The sequence below is a fragment of the Lithobates pipiens genome, unplaced genomic scaffold (genome assembly GCF_037356315.1).
Source record: "Lithobates pipiens isolate NorthernLeopardFrog02 unplaced genomic scaffold, aLitPip1_a1.2 Scaffold_47, whole genome shotgun sequence".
NCBI lineage: Eukaryota > Metazoa > Chordata > Amphibia > Anura > Ranidae > Lithobates > Lithobates pipiens.
The window spans coordinates 2747005-2769269 of NW_027507871.1; the positions used below are offsets into that span (position 1 = coordinate 2747005).

At 49.2% G+C, this 22265-nt stretch overlaps 1 protein-coding gene across 1 annotated transcript in view; it reads right to left on the minus strand.

Annotated features, from left to right (window-relative positions):
• The window catches only part of LAG3 (lymphocyte activating 3), a 48883-nt gene that overhangs the window by 9229 nt on the left and 17389 nt on the right, over positions 1-22265 (minus strand). The window contains exons 4-7 of the mRNA XM_077467112.1: positions 21442-21687; positions 18354-18608; positions 17439-17693; positions 8870-8991 (exon numbers count right to left, since the gene is read on the minus strand). Of these exons, the coding sequence (XP_077323238.1) occupies positions 8870-8991; positions 17439-17693; positions 18354-18608; positions 21442-21687 (878 nt within the window). The remainder of the gene's footprint in view (positions 1-8869; positions 8992-17438; positions 17694-18353; positions 18609-21441; positions 21688-22265) is intronic.

A 22265-nucleotide genomic window follows, 5' to 3' on the forward strand; every position in this document is an offset into this window, starting at 1 on the left:
TATCAGTGGGGGGAATAGTGCCCCATCATTGGTATCAGTGGGGGGAATAGTGCCCCATCATTGGTGTCAGTGGGAGGAATAGTGCCCCATCATTGGTGTCAGTGGGAGGAATAGTGCCCGATCATTGGTGTCAGTGGGAGGAATAGTGCCCCATCATTGGTGTCAGTGGGAGGAATAGTGCCCCATCATTGGTGTCAGTGGGAGGAATAGTGCCCTATCATTGGTGTCAGTGGGGAGGAATAGTGCCCCATCATTGGTGTCAGTGGAGGGGAATAATGCCCCATCATTGGTGTCAGTGGAAGGAATAGTGCCCCATCATTGGTATCAGTGGAAGGAATAGTGCCCCATCATTGGTGTCAGTGGAGGGGAATAATGCCCCATCATTGGTGTCAGTGGGGGGAATAGTGCCCCATCATTGGTATCAGTGGGAGGAATAGTGTCCCATCATTGGTATCAGTGGGAGGAATAGTGCCCCATCATTGGTGTCAGTGGGAGGAATAGTGCCCCATCCTTGGTGTCAGTGGGAGGAATAGTGCCCCATCATTGGTATCAGTGGGAGGAATAGTGTCCCATCATTGGTGTCAGTGGGAGGAATAGTGCCCCATCATTGGTGTCAGTGGGAGGAATAGTGCCCCATCATTGGTGTCAGTGGGAGGGATAGTGCCCCATCATTGGTGTCAGTGGAGGGGAATAATGCCCCATCATTGGTGTCAGTGGGAGGAATAGTGCCCCATCATTGGTATCAGTGGGAGGAATAGTGCCCTATCATTGGTATCAGTGGGAGGAATAGTGCCCCATCATTGGTGTCAGTGGGAGGAATAGTGCCCTATCATTGGTGTCAGTGGGAGGAATAGTGCCCCATCATTGGTGTCAGTGGAGGGGAATAATTCCCCATCATTGGTGTCAGTGGAAGGAATAGTGCCCCATCATTGGTATCAGTGGGGGGAATAGTGCCCCATCATTGGTGTCAGTGGGAGGAATAGTGCCCCATCATTGGTATCAGTGGGAGGAATAGTGCCCTATCATTGGTGTCAGTGGGGAGGAATAGTGTCCCATCATTGGTGTCAGTGGGAGGAATAGTGCCCCATCATTGGTGTCAGTGGAGGGGAATAATTCCCCATCATTGGTGTCAGTGGAAGGAATAGTGCCCCATCATTGGTATCAGTGGGGGGAATAGTGCCCCATCATTGGTGTCAGTGGGAGGAATAGTGCCCCATCATTGGTGTCAGTGGGAGGAATAGTGCCCTATCATTGGTGTCAGTGGGAGGAATAGTTCCCCATCATTGGTGTCAGTGGGAGGAATAGTGCCCTATCATTGGTGTCAGTGGGGAGGAATAGTGCCCCATCATTGGTGTCAGTGGAGGGGAATAATGCCCCATCATTAGTGTCAGTGGGAGGAATAGTGCCCCATCATTGGTGTCAGTGGGAGGAATAGTGCCCCATCATTGGTGTCAGTGGGAGGAATAGTGCCCCATCATTGGTGTCAGTGGGAGGAATAGTGCCCCATCATTGGTGTCAGTGGGAGGAATAGTGCCCCATCATTGGTGTCAGTGGGAGGAATAGTGCCCCATCATTGGTGTCAGTGGGAGGAATAGTGCCCCATCATTGGTGTCAGTGGGAGGAATAGTGCCCCATCATTGGTGTCAGTGGGAGGAATAGTGCCCCATCATTGGTGTCAGTGGGAGGAATAGTGCCCCATCATTGGTGTCAGTGGGAGGAATAGTGCCCCATCATTGGTGTCAGTGGAAGGAATAGTGCCCCATCATTGGTGTCAGTGGGAGGAATAGTGCCCCATCATTGGTGTCAGTGGGAGGAATAGTGCCCCATCATTGGTGAAGGTTGGAGGAATAGTGCCCCATCATTGGTGATGGTGGGAGGAATAGTGCCCCATCATTGGTGTCGGTGGGAGGAATAGTGCCCCATCATTGGTGTCGGTGGCAGGAATAGTGCCCCATCATTGGTGTCGGTGGGAGGAATAGTGCCCCATCATTGGTATCAGTGGGATGAATAGTGCCCCACCATTGGTGTCAGTGGGAGGAATAGTGCCCCATCATTGGTATCAGTGGAGAGGAATAGTGCCCCATCATTGATATCAGTGGGATGAATAGTACCCCACCATTGGTATCAGTGGGAGGGAATAGTGCCCCATCATTGGTGTCAGTGGAAGGGAATAGTGCCCCATCATTGGTGTTAGTGGGAGGAATAGTGCCCCATCATTGATGTCAGTGGGGAGGAATAGTGCCCCATCATAAGTGTCAGTGGGAGGAATAGTGCCCTATCATTGGTGTCAGTGGGGAGGAATAGTGCCCCATCATTGATGTCAGTGGGAGGAATAGTGCCCCATCATTGGTGTCAGTGGGAGGAATAGTGCCCTATCATTGGTGTCAGTGGGGAGGAATAGTGCCCCATCATTGGTATCAGTGAGAGGAATAGTGCCCCATCATTGGTGTCAGTGGGAGGAATAGTGCCCCATCATTGGTGTCAGTGGAGGGGAATAATGCCCCATCATTGGTGTCAGTGGAAGGAATAGTGCCCCATCATTGGTGTCAGTGGAGGGGAATAATACCCCATCATTGGTGTCAGAGGGGGGAATAGTGCCCCATCATTGGTGTCAGTGGGGGGAATAGTGCCCCATCATTGGTGTCAGTGGGAGGAATAGTGCCCCATCATTGGTGTCAGTGGGAGGAATAGTGTCCCATCATTGGTGTCAGTGGGAGGAATAGTGCCCCATCATTGGTGTCAGTGGGAGGAATAGTGCCCCATCATTGGTGTCAGTGGGAGGAATAGTGCCCCATCATTGGTGTCAGTGGGGGGAATAGTGCCCCATCATTGGTGTCAGTGGGAGGAATAGTGCCCCATCATTGGTATCAGTGGGAGGAATAGTGTCCCATCAGTGGTGTCAGTGGGAGGAATAGTGCCCCATCATTGGTATCAGTGGGAGGAATAGTGCCCCATCATTGGTATCAGTGGGAGGAATAGTGTCCCATCATTGGTATCAGTGGGGGGAATAATTCCCCATCATTGGTGTCAGTGGAAGGAATAGTGCCCCATCATTGGTATCAGTGGGGGGAATAGTGCCCCATCATTGGTGTCAGTGGGAGGAATAGTGCCCCATCATTGGTGTCAGTGGGAGGAATAGTGCCCTATCATTGGTGTCAGTGGGGAGGAATAGTGCCCCATCATTGGTATCAGTGGGAGGAATAGTGCCCCATCATTGGTGTCAGTGGGAGGAATAGTGCCCCATCATTGGTGTCAGTGGAGGGGAATAATGCCCCATCATTGGTGTCAGTGGGGGGAATAGTGCCCCATCATTGGTATCAGTGGGAGGAATAGTGCCCCATCATTGGTGTCAGTGGGGGGAATAGTGCCCCATCATTGGTGTCAGTGGAAGGAATAGTGCCCCATCATTGGTATCAGTGGGGGGAATAGTGCCCCATCATTGGTGTCAGTGGGAGGAATAGTGCCCCATCATTGGTGTCAGTGGGAGGAATAGTGCCCTATCATTGGTGTCAGTGGGGAGGAATAGTGCCCCATCATTGGTATCAGTGAGAGGAATAGTGCCCCATCATTGGTGTCAGTGGGAGGAATAGTGCCCCATCATTGGTGTCAGTGGAGGGGAATAATGCCCCATCATTGGTGTCAGTGGAAGGAATAGTGCCCCATCATTGGTGTCAGTGGAGGGGAATAATGCCCCATCATTGGTGTCAGTGGGGGGAATAGTGCCCCATCATTGGTATCAGTGGGAGGAATAGTGTCCCATCATTGGTGTCAATGGGAGGAATAGTGCCTCATCATTGGTGTCAGTGGGAGGGAATAGTGCCCCATCATTGGTGTCAGTGGGAGGAATAGTGCCCCATCATTGGTGTCAGTGGGGGGAATAGTGCCCCATCATTGGTGTCAGTGGGAGGAATAGTGCCCCATCATTGGTATCAGTGGGAGGAATAGTGTCCCATCAGTGGTGTCAGTGGGAGGAATAGTGCCCTATCATTGGTGTCAGTGGGGAGGAATAGTGCCCCATCATTGGTGTCAGTGGGGAGGAATAGTGCCCCATCATTGGTGTCAGTGGAGGGGAATAATGCCCCATCATTGGTGTCAGTGGAAGGAATAGTGCCCCATCATTGGTGTCAGTGGAGGGGAATAATGCCCCATCATTGGTGTCAGTGGAAGGAATAGTGCCCCATCATTGGTGTCAGTGGAGGGGAATAATGCCCCATCATTGGTGTCAGTGGAGGGGAATAGTGCCCCATCATTGGTGTCAGTGGGGGGAATAGTGCCCCATCAGTGGTGTCAGTGGGAGGAATAGTGCCCTATCATTGGTGTCAGTGGGAGGGATAGTGCCCCATCATTAGTGTCAGTGGGAGGAATAGTGCCCCATCATTGGTGTCAGTGGGAGGGAATAATGCCCCATCATTGGTGTCAGTGGGAGGGAATAATGCCCCATCATTGGTGTCAGTGGGAGGGAATAATGCCCCATCATTGGTGTCAGTGGGAGGGAATAATGCCCCATCGTTGGTGTCAGTGGGAGGAATAGTGCCCCATCATTGGTGTCAGTGGGAGGGAATAGTGCCCCATCGTTGGTGTCAGTGGGAGGAATAGTGCCCCATCATTGGTGTCAGTGGGAGGAATAGTGCCCCATCATTGGTGTCAGTGGGGGGAATAGTGCCCCATCGTTGGTGTCAGTGGGAGGAATAGTGCCCCATCATTGGTGTCAGTGGGAGGAATAGTGCCCCATCATTGGTGTCAGTGGGAGGGAATAATGCCCCATCATTGGTGTCAGTGGGAGGGAATAATGCCCCATCATTGGTGTCAGTGGGAGGGAATAATGCCCCATCGTTGGTGTCAGTGGGAGGGAATAATGCCCCATCGTTGGTGTCAGTGGGAGGGAATAATGCCCCATCGTTGGTGTCAGTGGGAGGGAATAATGCCCCATCGTTGGTGTCAGTGGGAGGGAATAATGCCCCATCATTGGTGTCAGTGGGAGGGAATAGTGCCCCATCATTGGTGTCAGTGGGAGGAATAGTGCCCCATCATTGGTGTCAGTGGGAGGGAATAGTGCCCCATCATTGGTATCAGTGGGAGGAATAGTGCCCCATCATTGGTGTCAGTGGGAGGGAATAGTGCCCCATCATTGGTGTCAGTGGGAGGAATAATGCCCCATCGTTGGTGTCAGTGGGAGGGAATAATGCCCCATCGTTGGTGTCAGTGGGAGGGAATAATGCCCCATCATTGGTGTCAGTGGGAGGGAATAGTGCCCCATCATTGGTGTCAGTGGGAGGAATAGTGCCCCATCATTGGTGTCAGTGGGAGGGAATAGTGCCCCATCATTGGTATCAGTGGGAGGGAATAATGCCCCATCGTTGGTGTCAGTGGGAGGGAATAATGCCCCATCGTTGGTGTCAGTGGGAGGGAATAATGCCCCATCGTTGGTGTCAGTGGGAGGGAATAATGCCCCATCGTTGGTGTCAGTGGGAGGGAATAATGCCCCATCATTGGTGTCAGTGGGAGGGAATAGTGCCCCATCATTGGTGTCAGTGGGAGGAATAGTGCCCCATCATTGGTGTCAGTGGGAGGGAATAGTGCCCCATCATTGGTATCAGTGGGAGGAATAGTGCCCCATCATTGGTGTCAGTGGGAGGGAATAATGCCCCATCATTGGTGTCAGTGGGAGGGAATAGTGCCCCATCATTAGTGTCAGTGGGAGGGAATAGTGCCCCATCATTGGTATCAGTGGGAGGGAATAGTGCCCCATCATTGGTGTCAGTGGGAGGGAATAGTGCCCCATCATTGGTGTCAGTGGGAGGGAATAGTGCCCCATCATTGGTGTCAGTGGGAGGGAATAGTGCCCCATCATTGGTGTCAGTAGGAGGAATAGTGCCCCATCATTGGTGTAAGTGGGAGGGAATAGTGCCCCATCATTGGTGTCAGTGGGAGGGAATAGTGCCCCATCATTGGTGTCAGTGAGAGGGAATAGTGCCCCATCAGTGGTGTCAGTGGGAGGGAATAGTGCCCCATTAGTGGTGTCAGTGGGAGGGAATAGTGCCCCATCATTGGTGTCAGTGAGAGGAATAGTGCCCCATCATTGGTGTCAGTGAGAGGAATAGTGCCCCATCATTGGTGTCAGTGGGAGGAATAGTGCCCCATCATTGGTGTCAGTGGGAGGAATAGTGCCCCATCAGTGGTGTCAGTGGGAGGGAATAGTGCCCCATCATTGGTGTCAGTGAGAGGAATAGTGCCCCATCAGTGGTGTCAGTGGGAGGGAATAGTGCCCCATCATTGGTGTCAGTGAGAGGAATAGTGCCCCATCATTGGTGTCAGTGGGAGGAATAGTGCCCCATCAGTGGTGTCAGTGGGAGGGAATAGTGCCCCATCATTGGTGTCAGTGAGAGGAATAGTGCTCCATCATTGGTGTCAGTGGGAGGGAGTAGTGCCCCATCATTGGTGTCAGTGGGAGGGAATAGTGCCCCATCATTGGTGTCAGTGGGAGGGAATAGTGCCCCATCATTGGTGTCAGTGGGAGGAATAGTGCCCCATCATTGGTGTCAGTGGGAGGGAATAGTGCCCCATCATTGGTGTCAGTGGGAGGAATAGTGCCCCATCATTGGTGTCAGTGGGAGGGAATAGTGCCCCATCATTGGTGTCAGTGGGAGGGAATAGTGCCCCATCATTGGTGTCAGTAGGAGGAATAGTGCCCCATCATTGGTGTCAGTGGGAGGTAATAGTGCCCCATCATTGGTGTCAGTGGGAGGAATAGTGCCCCATCAGTGGTGTCAGTGGGAGGGAATAGTGCCCCATCATTGGTGTCAGTGGGAGGGAATAGTGCCCCATCATTGGTGTCAGTGGGAGGAATAGTGCCCCATCAGTGGTGTCAGTGGGAGGGAATAGTGCCCCATCATTGGTATCAGTGGGAGGGAGTAGTGCCCCATCATTGGTATCAGTGGGAGGAATAGTGCCCCATCATTGGTATCAGTGGGAGGGAATAGTGCCCCATCATTGGTATCAGTGGGAGGGAGTAGTGCCCCATCATTGGTATCAGTGGGAGGAATAGTGCCCCATCATTGGTGTCAGTGGGAGGGAATAATGCCCCATCGTTGGTGTCAGTGGGAGGGAATAATGCCCCATCATTGGTGTCAGTGGGAGGGAATAGTGCCCCATCATTGGTGTCAGTGGGAGGAATAGTGCCCCATCATTGGTGTCAGTGGGAGGGAATAGTGCCCCATCATTGGTATCAGTGGGAGGAATAGTGCCCCATCATTGGTGTCAGTGGGAGGGAATAATGCCCCATCATTGGTGTCAGTGGGAGGGAATAGTGCCCCATCATTAGTGTCAGTGGGAGGGAATAGTGCCCCATCATTGGTATCAGTGGGAGGGAATAGTGCCCCATCATTGGTGTCAGTGGGAGGGAATAGTGCCCCATCATTGGTGTCAGTGGGAGGGAATAGTGCCCCATCATTGGTGTCAGTGGGAGGGAATAGTGCCCCATCATTGGTGTCAGTAGGAGGAATAGTGCCCCATCATTGGTGTAAGTGGGAGGGAATAGTGCCCCATCATTGGTGTCAGTGGGAGGGAATAGTGCCCCATCATTGGTGTCAGTGAGAGGGAATAGTGCCCCATCAGTGGTGTCAGTGGGAGGGAATAGTGCCCCATTAGTGGTGTCAGTGGGAGGGAATAGTGCCCCATCATTGGTGTCAGTGAGAGGAATAGTGCCCCATCATTGGTGTCAGTGAGAGGAATAGTGCCCCATCATTGGTGTCAGTGGGAGGAATAGTGCCCCATCATTGGTGTCAGTGGGAGGAATAGTGCCCCATCAGTGGTGTCAGTGGGAGGGAATAGTGCCCCATCATTGGTGTCAGTGAGAGGAATAGTGCCCCATCAGTGGTGTCAGTGGGAGGGAATAGTGCCCCATCATTGGTGTCAGTGAGAGGAATAGTGCCCCATCATTGGTGTCAGTGGGAGGAATAGTGCCCCATCAGTGGTGTCAGTGGGAGGGAATAGTGCCCCATCATTGGTGTCAGTGAGAGGAATAGTGCTCCATCATTGGTGTCAGTGGGAGGGAGTAGTGCCCCATCATTGGTGTCAGTGGGAGGGAATAGTGCCCCATCATTGGTGTCAGTGGGAGGGAATAGTGCCCCATCATTGGTGTCAGTGGGAGGAATAGTGCCCCATCATTGGTGTCAGTGGGAGGGAATAGTGCCCCATCATTGGTGTCAGTGGGAGGAATAGTGCCCCATCATTGGTGTCAGTGGGAGGGAATAGTGCCCCATCATTGGTGTCAGTGGGAGGGAATAGTGCCCCATCATTGGTGTCAGTAGGAGGAATAGTGCCCCATCATTGGTGTCAGTGGGAGGTAATAGTGCCCCATCATTGGTGTCAGTGGGAGGAATAGTGCCCCATCAGTGGTGTCAGTGGGAGGGAATAGTGCCCCATCATTGGTGTCAGTGGGAGGGAATAGTGCCCCATCATTGGTGTCAGTGGGAGGAATAGTGCCCCATCAGTGGTGTCAGTGGGAGGGAATAGTGCCCCATCATTGGTATCAGTGGGAGGGAGTAGTGCCCCATCATTGGTATCAGTGGGAGGAATAGTGCCCCATCATTGGTATCAGTGGGAGGGAATAGTGCCCCATCATTGGTATCAGTGGGAGGGAGTAGTGCCCCATCATTGGTATCAGTGGGAGGGAATAGTGCCCCAAGGTCTGGATAAAAGCAAGCAAAGGGCCACAGTTTGGAGATGATTGAGTTACAAACGTTCTCATGCGTCTTGCATACAATGCGGTGACAATCAGCCCACAGACACAAAACGTTTAGATTTCTGCCGCTGTGAAGGAATAGAAGTGATCTGTAGACGGATTTGCACACACGGAGCACAGACTTACCCGTCGGTTTTGGATGGAAATGCCGGCGATCAGCAGGAGGCCGAGGATCAGCAGAAGGCACAGCAGGAAGACAACGTAGGTCTGCCATGAAGACAAGGAGCCGAACTCAGCGCTCTGGGCGGCTGGAATAGAAAAGAGTTACAGAAATCCGATCAATGGAATCTCTCCGCTAATCGTTTATTGGCTCTTATAAAGCGGGTTCTGTAAATATTTTCTTCCTCATCACCAGCAGGGGGCGCTCAGTACCTGGTTTGCTATGCTATGACTCCTCCCTGATCCCCGGTGTGAGAGGTTTGTATTGGACCAGATGGAAGAGAATGCTCTCCATAAAATGAATGTGTTCAGCCTCATCCATGGTTGCTGTGGCCCTAAGGGGCCCTCTTGCTGAGGGGGGCACAGTACAGTCCCTGGTTTTATCTCCCGGTGCACAAATTATTTCATTGCCGGTCAGTGCCGGGAGAGGGCCCCCTAGAGCCCCGGGGAGAACATGACAAACTGCGCCCCCCTCAAGATCTATGAGCATTACATGTCAGCAAACCCCCCCCCCAAAAAAAAAAAAATGAGTATTACTCTACATACTTCCTCTCTAAGCATAAGTTCCCCCAGTACAAATCCCCCCCTCCCCGCTGAAATCCCCCCTCCTACTGCAAATCGTTGCTCCTCCCCAAAAAAGTCACCCCCCAGTACAAATCTTCTACCCCCCAAATTTTCACCCTCTGAGTACACATCCCCCCCCTGCTCCAAATCCCCCCTCCTAGCATGAATACACCCATTAAATTTCCCCTCCAAGCACAACCCTACCCCCAAACAAAAAATGTCCCCTCCGAGCATAATCCCCCTCCCCCCCTTCACCATATCACCTCTTCTAGCACAAACCCTCTTAATTCCCCTTCCAAGGACAAATCCCCCCCCCCCCCAATAACAACTCCTAGTCCTATTCTTACCCTCTGCCACCCCCCAAATTGCCTCTTCCAACACAAATCCCCTCCCCTTCAATCCCCTTGCTGCACCCCCCCCCCCCCCCATCACACATGAAACCCCAGTGCCCAGGGCTGCCACCCCTCCTGCCCACTCCCGGAGGTAAAAAGACCCAACGGAGGAAGACCAAAAAATAGGTAGGAAAAAATATCAGAGGAAATGGAGGCAAAAAGAGTCAGTAGAGGAGGACAAAAGACCCAACTGAGGAAGACGATGGAGGACGGGGAGCTGGAGGACAACATGGAGACAGGAGAATCCAACAGAGGAAGACAATATGGTGGCAAAAAGAGCCAATGAGAGGAAGAGAAAACAAGAGTAGGACAAGATGGCAGAGGAGCAAAAAGGGAGACAGGAGGAGGTGGCAGAGGAACAAAAAGGGAGACAGGAGGAGGTGGCAGAGAAACAAAAAGGGAGACAGGAGGAGGGGGCAGAGGAACAAAAAGGGAGACAGGAGGAGGTGGCAGAGAAACAAAAAGGGAGACAGGAGGAGGTGGCAGAGAAACAAAAAGGGAGACAGGAGGAGGTGGCAGAGAAACAAAAAGGGAGACAGAAGGAGGTGGCAGAGAAACAAAAAGGGAGACAGGAGGAGGTGGCAGAGGAACAAAAAGGGAGACAGGAGGAGGTGGCAGAGGAACAAAAAGGGAGACAGGAGGAGGTGGCAGAGAAACAAAAAGGGAGACAGGAGGAGGTGGCAGAGGAACAAAAAGGGAGACAGGAGGAGGTGGCAGAGAAACAAAAAGGGAGACAGGAGGAGGTGGCAGAGAAACAAAAAGGGAGACAGAAGGAGGTGGCAGAGAAACAAAAAGGGAGACAGGAGGAGGTGGCAGAGGAACAAAAAGGGAGACAGGAGGAGGTGGCAGAGAAACAAAAAGGGAGACAGAAGGAGGTGGCAGAGAAACAAAAAGGGAGACAGGAGGAGGTGGCAGAGGAACAAAAAGGGAGACAGGAGGAGGTGGCAGAGGAACAAAAAGGGAGACAGGAGGAGGTGGCAGAGAAACAAAAAGGGAGACAGGAGGAGGTGGCAGAGAAACAAAAAGGGAGACAGGAGGAGGTGGCAGAGAAACAAAAAGGGAGACAGGAGGAGGTGGCAGAGGAACAAAAAGGGAGACAGGAGGAGGTGGCAGAGGAACAAAAAGGGAGACAGGAGGAGGTGGCAGAGAAACAAAAAGGGAGACAGGAGGAGGTGGCAGAAGAAGACAGAATGGAGGATGGTGGAAAACAAAGACAATATGGAGGTGGGAAGACCCAACAGGAGTAAAACCAAATGGAGGCAGAGAGTCAACAGAAGAAAACAAAAATGAGGGAGGAAAATATGGAAGAGGATCAAATAAGGAGACAGGAGAAGGTGGCAGAGGAGAACAAAATGGAGGCAGAAAGAGTCACTGGAGGAAGGAAGAACGACCCGAAGAACGACCCCGAAGAACAACCCCGAAGAACGACCCACCTGAGGAAGGAAAATGAAGGACAGGGGAACTAGAAAAGGAAGACAATATGGAGCCAAGAAGAGCCAATAGAGGAAGATAAGATAGGTGTTGGGTGAAATGGCAGAGGAACCATAAGGGAGACAGAAGGAAGTAGCAGTGGAAGACAGAATGGAGGATGGTGGAGCTGGAAAAGGAAGACAAAATGTTGACAAAAAAACATAATGGAGGCAGAAAGAGGCAATAGAGGAAGATAAAACGAAGGTGGAAAGACCCAAATGGAGGCAGAGAGAGCTGGTAGAAGAAAACAAAATCAAGGCAGAGGGACCCAACAGAGGAAAACAAAATAGAGAACATAGAGAGGAGCCGAGAAAGAAAAACACAACGGAGACAGAAGAATACGAAGACAAAATTCAGGCGGAAAAGACCCAACGGAGGAAAAGAAATTAGAGGCAGGAAAACATGGCAGAGGATCAAAAAATGAGACAGAAGGAGATGACAGAGGAAGACCGAATGAAAGCAGAAAGACCCAATAGAGAAAGATGGAATGAAGGAGAGAGGAGCTAGAAAAAGGAAGACAAAAATGGTGGTGAAAAGAGCCAGTAGAGGAAGATAAGATAGGTGTAGATGTGGTGTATATATAGATGGGTGTAGATGGGTGTAGATAGGTGTAGATGGGTGTAGATGGGTGTAGATCGGTGTAGATATAGATGGGTGTAGATGGGTGTAGATGGGTGTAGATGGATGTAGATGGATGTAGATGGATGTAGATGGGTGTAGATGGGTGTAGATGGGTGTAGATGGGTGTAGATGGATGTAGATGGGTGTAGATTGGTGTAGATGGATGTAGATGGGTGTAGATGGGTGTAGATGGGTGTAGATGGGTGTAGATGGGTGTAGATTGGTGTAGATGGATGTAGATGGATGTAGATGGATGTAGATAGGTGTAGATGGGTGTAGATATAGATGGGTGTAGATGGGTGTAGATGGGTGTAGATGGGTGTAGATGGATGTAGATAGGTGTAGATGGGTGTAGATATAGATGGGTGTAGATGGGTGTAGATGGGTGTAGATGGGTGTAGATGGATGTAGATGGGTGTAGATGGGTGTAGATGGGTGTAGATGGGTGTAGATGTAGATAGGTGTAGATGGATGTAGATGTAGATGGGTGTAGATGTAGATAGGTGTAGATGGGTGTAGATGGGTGTAGATGGGTGTAGATGTAGATAGGTGTAGATGGATGTAGATGTAGATGGGTGTAGATGTAGATAGGTGTAGATGGGTGTAGATGGATGTAGGTTTAGATGTAGATAGATGTAGGTGTAGATGAGTGTAGATGTAGATGGATGTAGATGGATGTAGATGGGTGTAGATGGATGTAAATGGGTGTAGATGGATGTAAATGGGTGTAGATGGATGTAGATGTAGATGGGTGTAGATGGGTGTAGATGGGTGTAGATGGGTGTAGATGTAGATAGGTGTAGATGGGTGTAGATGGATGTGGGTGTAGATGGGTGTAGATGGATGTAGATGGGTGTAGATGGGTGTAGATGGATGTAGATGTAGATGGATGTAGATGTAGATGGGTGTAGATGGATGTAGATGTAGATGGATGTAGATGGATGTAGATGTAGATGGGTGTAGATGGGTGTAGATGGATGTAGATGGGTGTAGATGGGTGTAGATGTAGATGGATGTAGATGGATGTAGATGGGTGTAGATGGATGTAGATGGATGTAGATGTAGATGGGTGTAGATGGGTGTAGATGGATGTAGATGGGTGTAGATGGATGTAGATGGATGTAGATGGATGTAGATGTAGATGGGTGTAGATGGATGTAGATGGGTGTAGATGTAGATGGGTGTAGATGGGTGTAGATGTAGATGGGTGTAGATGGATGTAGATGTAGATGGGTGTAGATGGATGTAGATGTAGATGGGTGTAGATGGGTTTAGATGGGTGTAGATGGGTGTAGATGGGTGTAGATGGGTGTAGATGGATGTAGATGTAGATGGATGTAGATGGGTGTAGATGGATGTAGATGGATGTAGATGTAGATGGGTGTAGATGGGTGTAGATGGGTGTAGATGGATGTAGGTGTAGATGGGTGTAGGTGGGTGTAGATGTATGTAGGTGTAGATGGGTGTAGATGGATGTAGATGGGTGTAGATGGGTGTAGATGGATGTAGATGTAGATGGGTGTAGATGGGTGTAGATGGATGTAGATGTAGATGGGTGTAGATGTAGATGGGTGTAGATGGGTGTAGATGGATGTAGATGGGTGTAGGTGGGTGTAGGTGTAGATAGGTGTAGATGGGTGTAGATGTAGATGGGTGTAGATGGGTGTAGGTGTAGATGGATGTAGATGGGTATAGATGGGTGTAGATGGATGTAGATGTAGATGGGTGTAGATGGGTGTAGATGGGTGTAGATGTAGATGGATGTAGATGGGTGTAGATGTAGATGGGTGTAGGTGGGTGTAGATGTAGATGGGTGTAGGTGGGTGTAGATGGGTGTAGATGGATGTAGATGTAGATGGGTGTAGATGGGTGTAGATGGGTGTAGATGGGTGTAGATGGGTGTAGATGTAGATGGGTGTAGATGGATGTAGATGTAGATGGGTGTAGATGGATGTAGATAGGATGTAGATGTAGATGGGTGTAGATGGGTGTAGATGGGTGTAGATGGATGTAGGTGTAGATGGGTGTAGATGGATGTAGATGTAGATGGGTGTAGATGGATGTAGATGTAGATGGGTGTAGATGGATGTAGATGTAGATGGGTGTAGATGGGTGTAGATGGATGTAGATGTAGATGGGTGTAGATGTAGATGGGTGTAGATGGGTGTAGATGGATGTAGATGGGTGTAGATGGGTGTAGGTGGGTGTAGATGGGTGTAGATGGATGTAGATGTAGATGGGTGTAGATGGGTGTAGATGGGTGTAGATGGATGTAGATGTAGATGGGTGTAGATGGATGTAGATGTAGATGGGTGTAGATGGATGTAGATGTAGATGGGTGTAGATGGATGTAGATGTAGATGGGTGTAGATGTAGATGGGTGTAGATGGATGTAGATGGATGTAGATGTAGATGGGTGTAGATGGATGTAGATGTAGATGGGTGTAGATGGATGTAGATGTAGATGGATGTAGATGTAGATGGGTGTAGATGGATGTAGATGGATGTAGATGTAGATGGGTGTAGATGGGTGTAGATGGATGTAGGTGTAGATGGGTGTAGATGGATGTAGATGTAGATGGGTGTAGATGGGTGTAGATGGATGTAGATGGATGTAGATGTAGATGGGTGTAGATGGGTGTAGATGGATGTAGATGGATGTAGATGTAGATGTAGATGGGTGTAGATGGGTGTAGATGTAGATGGGTGTAGATGGGTGTAGATGGATGTAGATGGGTGTAGGTGGGTGTAGGTGTAGATAGGTGTAGATGGATGTAGATGGGTATAGATGGGTGTAGATGGATGTAGATGTAGATGGGTGTAGATGGGTGTAGATGGGTGTAGATGTAGATGGATGTAGATGGGTGTAGATGTAGATGGGTGTAGGTGGGTGTAGATGGGTGTAGATGGGTGTAGATGGATGTAAATGTAGATGGGTGTAGGTGGGTGTAGATGGGTGTAGATGTAGATGGATGTAGATGGATGTAGATGGGTGTAGATGGGTGTAGATGTAGATGGGTGTAGATGGATGTGGGCGTAGATGGGTGTGGATGGATGTAGATGGGTGTAGATGGATGTAGATGGATGTAGATGGATGTAGATGGATGTAGATGGGTGTAGATGGGTGTAGATGTAGATGGGTGTAGGTGGGTGTAGATGGGTGTAGATGGATGTAGATGTAGATGGATGTAGATGGATGTAGATGGGTGTAGATGTAGATGGGTGTAGGTGGGTGTAGATGGGTGTAGATGGATGTAGATGTAGATGGATGTAGATGGGTGTAGATGGGTGTAGATGGGTGTAGATGGGTGTAGATGTAGATGGGTGTAGATGGGTATAGATGGATGTAGATGGGTGTAGATGGATGTGGGTGTAGATGGATGTAGATGGGTGTAGATGGATGTAGATGGATGTAGATGGATGTAGATGGATGTAGATGGGTGTAGATGGGTGTAGATGGGTGTAGATGGGTGTAGATGGATGTAGATGGATGTAGATGGGTATATATGGATGTAGATGGATGTAGATGGGTGTAGATGTAGATGGGTGTAGATGGGTATAGATGGATGTAATGGGTGTAGATGGATGTGGGTGTAGATGGGTGTAGATGGATGTAGATGGGTATAGATGGATGTAGATGGGTGTAGATGGATGTAGATGGGTGTAGATGTAGATGGGTATAGATGGATGTAGATGGGTGTAGATGGATGTGGGTGTAGATGGGTGTAGATGGATGTAGATGGGTGTAGATGGATGTAGATGGATGTAGATGGGTATAGATGGATGTAGATGGGTGTAGATGGGTATAGATGGATGTAGATGGATGTAGATGGGTGTAGATGTAGATGGGTGTAGATGGGTATAGATGGATGTAGATGGGTGTAGATGGATGTAGATGGGTGTAGATGGATGTAGATGGGTATAGATGGGTGTAGATGTAGATGGGTGTAGATGGGTATAGATGGATGTAGATGGGTGTAGATGGATGTGGGTGTAGATGGGTGTAGATGGATGTAGATGGATGTAGATGGATGTAGATGGATGTAGATGGGTGTAGATGGGTATAGATGGATGTAGATGGGTGTAGATGGGTGTAGATGGGTGTAGATGGGTGTAGATGGGTATAGATGGATGTAGATGGGTGTAGATGGGTGTAGATGGGTGTAGATGGGTGTAGATGGGTGTAGATGGGTGTAGATGGATGTAGATGGGTATAGATGGATGTAGATGGATGTAGATGGGTGTAGATGGGTGTAGATGGGTATAGATGGATGTAGATGGGTGTAGATGGATGTGGGTGTAGATGGGTGTAGATGGATGTAGATGGATGTAGATGGATGTAGATGGATGTAGATGGGTGTAGATGGGTGTAGATGGGTGTAGATGGGTATAGATGGGTATAGATGGATGTAGATGGATGTAGATGGATGTAGATGGGTGTAGATGGGTATAGATGGATGTAGATGGGTGTAGATGGATGTAGATGGGTGTAGATGGGTGTAGATGTAGATGGGTGTAGATGGGTATAGATGGATGTAGATGGGTGTAGATGGATGTGGGTGTAGATGGGTGTAGATGGATGTAGATGGGTATAGATGGATGTAGATGGATGTAGATGGGTGTAGATGGGTGTAGGTGTAGATGGGTATAGATGGATGTAGATGGGTGTAGATGGATGTGGGTGTAGATGGGTGTAGATGGGTGTAGATGGATGTAGATGGATGTAGATGGGTGTAGATGGGTGTAGATGGGTGTAGATGGGTGTAGATGGATGTAGATGGATGTAGATGGGTGTAGATGTAGATAGGTGTAGATGGGTATAGATGGATGTAGATGGGTGTAGATGGATGTGGGTGTAGATGGGTGTAGATGGGTGTAGATGGATGTAGATGGATGTAGATGGATGTAGATGGATGTAGATGGGTGTAGATGTAGATAGGTGTAGATGGGTATAGATGGATGTAGATGGGTGTAGATGGATGTGGGTGTAGATGGGTGTAGATGGATGTAGATGGATGTAGATGGATGTAGATGGGTGTAGATGGGTGTAGATGGGTGTAGATGGGTGTAGATGGGTGTAGATGGGTGTAGATGAGTGTAGATGGGTATAGATGGGTGTCGGGTGAAATGGCAGAGGAACAAGGAAGGGGAGAGACGGAGGTGACATCAGAAGACAAAATAAAGGCAGAAAGAGCCAATAGAGGAAAAATAAATGGAGGCAAAAGAGCCAATGGGGAAGACAAAATGGCGCCAGTAGAGGAAATGAAAGCAGAAGGATCTGGCAGAGGGAGATATACTAAAGGCAGAAGAAGTCAACAGAGGAAAAGAAGATGGAAAGAGACGGAGACGTCTTGGGTTTCAGTCGGATCTTCTGTTCTTCTCAGTCCTCAGAATAGTTTCGGAGAGACGCCCCGTGTGTAATCTTTGGGTGTATAACCAATCATGATGTAGATAACAATCTCTAGAGTCGGGATGAAGGTGATATTTACCATGTACATAGAGCCAGTGCTCGGCTTTTCCCAGAATCCCGTTCTTCCCATAAACAGAACAGACCCAGATCCCGGAATCCTCTCTGTAAACGGCGGGGAGGTTCAGTACGGCTCCTTTCCTCACATTCTGATGCCGCGTGGAGTTCAGAGGTCCCGTCCATTCGTAGCGCTCACCCTCCTCCGCTGCACCGGTGACATTGCAGGACAATGCCAGGGAAGAGCCCTCTTTGGCAAAGGTCGGTCCCGAAGGAAACACTGCGGAGAGAAGGACCTCATCTCAATTATTCCACATAATGTAGAAATGTTTATGTTTAGCTGTCATTATTCCTGACTGTTGCCGTCCTCCCGGTAATTTCGGGGGTTCCCACCCATCTTTGGGTGCATCAGCTCTGTTATGTTCCCCATTATATATAAAAAAATAGGCAGGCAATGGCAAGAAACTCTGGATAGCCGCACACCAGAAAAAGGCTTAAAATCCTGTGTTTTTATAAAAGAATCGGGGGTCACATCACATCAAATGATCCACAGCAAGGAAAAGGGTACAAAAATGTTGACGCGTTTCATTGCTGTGGATCATTTGATGTGACCCCCGATTCTTTTATAAAAACACAGGATTTTAAGCCTTTTTCTGGTGTGCGGCTATCCAGAGTTTCTTGCCATTGCCTGCCTATTGCACATGTGTTAGCCCGCACCCGGGGCTCCTCGTTAGGAAGAAGGACACCCGCCTTGGAGGGCTATCCTGGAGCGGTTGGTTTTCTCTCTTATATAAAAAAAATACATAAAAAAATTGAGCGAACGTTCTAAAAAATTAAATTGTTTGAACTGAAATCCGTATACGTGTATGGCCAGCATTAGTTACTTTGGATACAGAAACACGTTAATGGAAACAAAGTAGCAATAAGGAACATGACTGACCTTGGATGACCTTTAGGGTGATGCGCCTGGTCATCAGCTGACTCCGGTAAGTGATGTCACATCTGTAGGTTGCGGCATCCTCTGGGGTCACGTGTCGGAGTGTCAGGACTTGGTTGTCACCTCGGACGGAGCCGGCGGCTTTGCTCCATTGCACAGTTAGGGGCCACTCAGTAGGGACTTCAGTGACATTACAGGGGAGCTCTACCTGAGAGCCGACGGCGGAGTAGAGCGAGATCTGGGGCGGGCCGGATATACCTGACGGGGGCAAACACAAACGCATTCACTAAATAAAGAGCGCAAAACTACAGCGGGGGTCCCAGAAGTCTCCATACAGAGGAAGACCCCCCGATTATACTCCTAGATCAGTGATGGGGAACCTCGGCACCCCAGATGTTTTGGAACTACATTTCCCATGATGCTCAACTACAATGCAGAGTGCCAGAGCATCATGGGAAATGTAGTTCCAAAACATCCGGGGTGCCAAGGTTCGCCATCACTGTCTTAGATTATCACATCTTTTTGATACTTTTATATCCACTGAAAGAAAAATCGCTGCCAAAAGAAAAGCGAATTGAAACATTTTGTAAATAAAGAGGTAGATTTGGCTACAATTTGCCATCTTCCCGACATTCGGCGACACCCTGGAAAAGGGTTTGGGGGAAGTTTTAGGTTTAAACATTTTTAACCTCGTATCTTATATTTATCTCTTCTTTTTTTTTTTGCTATACAATCTTTGTTGTACAAACACTACAGAACATTCTATATAAACATTCCATGTGAGGGGCATCGATGTCACAAGACCCCCCAATTCCTTTTCTAAAGACAGACGATGGCAGAGGGCGTTTGCCTTCAGATGCTCTCTCCTTGGTGGAGCCCCCATGAGGGTCCATCTGGAATGACGGAGACTTAGGCCGGCCATTGATGGAGCAAAATGTCTTTCCTGCAACCATGGCGCAAATTCCCCATCAATACAGACAGTGCCCCCCCCCCCCCCGCTGAGCCATTGTGTTCTCCCAGGGGGGGGGGGGCGGGGAGGGGGGCCGCCCCCGCTGGGAGAGCACAGTGGTTACTGCCATTGAGTATAACAGCCACTTGCAATAATCGCAGGTAAAATCCCGCAGGCTGGTTGAACCCAGGTTGATCAGTCCTGCATTCAGCCTGCCCCGACAGGGTTAGAATCTCAGCCAGTTCTTGCTGAACCGGCCAAGATTTGGATCGGCTTTAGGGAGGGAGTCGCTGCCCTGTGTGTGTGTCAATGTCAGCTTGAACTACAGGGCTCTGTAGACTGACTTTTTATTGCAGCAGAGCAGCTAAGAAGAGACAGGTTAGGTGAATGAATACACTGACATAGGGGAATAGGGACAAGCTAGGTGAATATATGGATATAGGTAAATGAATGCATGGACACAGGGGAATGAATACACAGACACAGGGGAATGAATACATGGACATAGGGGAATGAATACATGGACATAGGGGAATGAATACACGGACACAGGGGAATGAATACACGGACACAGGGGAATGAATACACGGACACAGTGGAATGAATACACGGACATAGGGGAATGAATACACGGACATAGGGGAATGAATACACGGACACAGTGGAATGAATACACGGACACAGGGGAATGAATGCATGGGCACAGGGGAATAAATACACGGACACAGGGAAATGAATACACGGACACAGGGGAATGAATACACGGACATAGGGGAATGAATACACGGACACAGTGGAATGAATACACGGACACAGGGGAATGAATGCATGGGCACAGGGGAATAAATACACGGACACAGGGAAATGAATACACGGACACAGGGGAATGAATACATGGACATAGGGGAATGAATACACGGACCAAGTGGAATGAATACACGGACATAGGGGAATGAATACATGGACATAGGGGAATGAACACATGGACACAGGGGAATGAACACACGGACACAGGGGAATGAATACATGGACACAGGGGAATGAATGCATGGGCACAGGGGAATAAATACACGGACACAGGGAAATGAATACACGGGCACAGGGGAATGAACACACGGACACAGGGGAATGAATATACGGACACAGGGGAATGAACACACGGACACAGGGGAATGAATATACGGACACAGGGGAATGAATACACGGACACAGGGGAATGAATACACGGACACAGGGGAATGAATATACGGACACAGGGGAATGAACACACGGACACAGGGGAATGAATATACGGACACAGGGGAATGAATACACGGGCACAGGGGAATGAATATACGGACACAGGGGAATGAATATACGGACACAGGGGAATGAATACACGGACACAGGGGAATGAATACACGGACACAGGGGAATGAATGCACGGGCACAGGGGAATGAATACACGGACACAGGGGAATGAATATACGGACACAGGGGAATGAATATACGGACACAGGGGAATGAACACACGGACACAGGGGAATGAATACACGGGCACAGGGGAATGAACACACGGACACAGGGGAATGAATATACGGACACAGGGGAATGAACACACGGACACAGGGGAATGAATACACGGACACAGGGGAATGAATACACGGACACAGGGGAATGAATACACGGACACAGGGGAATGAATACACGGACACAGGGGAATGAATATACGGACACAGGGGAATGAACACACGGACACAGGGGAATGAATATACGGACACAGGGGAATGAATACATGGGCACAGGGGAATGAATATACGGACACAGGGGAATGAATATACGGACACAGGGGAATGAATACACGGACACAGGGGAATGAATACACGGACACAGGGGAATGAATGCACGGGCACAGGGGAATGAATGCACGGGCACAGGGGAATGAATACACGGGCACAGGGGAATGAATACACGGACACAGGGGAATGAATACACGGGCACAGGGGAATGAATGCACGGGCACAGGGGAATGAATACACGGACACAGGGGAATGAATACACGGACACAGGGGAATGAATGCACGGGCACAGGGGAATGAATACACGGGCACAGGGGAATGAATACATGGAATGAATGCTGGCCATGAATTCCGGATCACTTACTGAGCACTCGGAGCGTCAGACTGGCTCTCCCGCCATCCACCTCACAGGTCCACTTGCCCCGGTCAGCTTGGGTCAGCCTGCGGATGTACAGGGTGGGACCCGCTTTGGAAATCCTGTCTGATGGGAAGACGGACGCCCCGCCGCGGGACCAGCGATAGGAGTTCACAGATCTTCTGGGGTCGATGACGTCACACGTGAGGTTAACGGCGCCGTTCTCGGGGAGGAGACCGGACTGGGACTGCGAGACTGCAAGAGAAGAAGAACAATCAGCTGAAGAGCAACGAAAGAAAGAATACCTTCCAATATCACCACAATGATCATTTACTAAGAACCCCACCACTCAGCTTAAAGGGGAACTCTGCTCTTGTTGAGAGAACCCGGAGTTCTGTACATTGAGAACATTGCTCTAACACTCCTGGGGTGTTGTCACCCTCATATACAGGAATTGTCTTCACCAGGTGAAAATAAAGTGAAAAAATCCTGAAAAAATAAATAAAAAGGAAAACAAATGCAGTCACCACATTGAAGGACTGGGGAGACGCTACATATCAATAAACATGAATCCCCCTGTAATGAAATCATCAGTTTTGAACGGATTAACCACATTGTATTTCTTCAAGAGAGATACAAGATATAAGAGAGAGATGTGTATAAATAAAAAAAATATATGAATATAAAATGAAAAAATGTATATGTGTATAAAACAAAATGCATCAATAAAAACATATATCTGCACAGTATATAAATCAAAAGATATACAGTGGGGGAAATAACAATCGTCTACCCTGCGGATTGTGTAAGTTTTGCCCACTTACATAGAAATG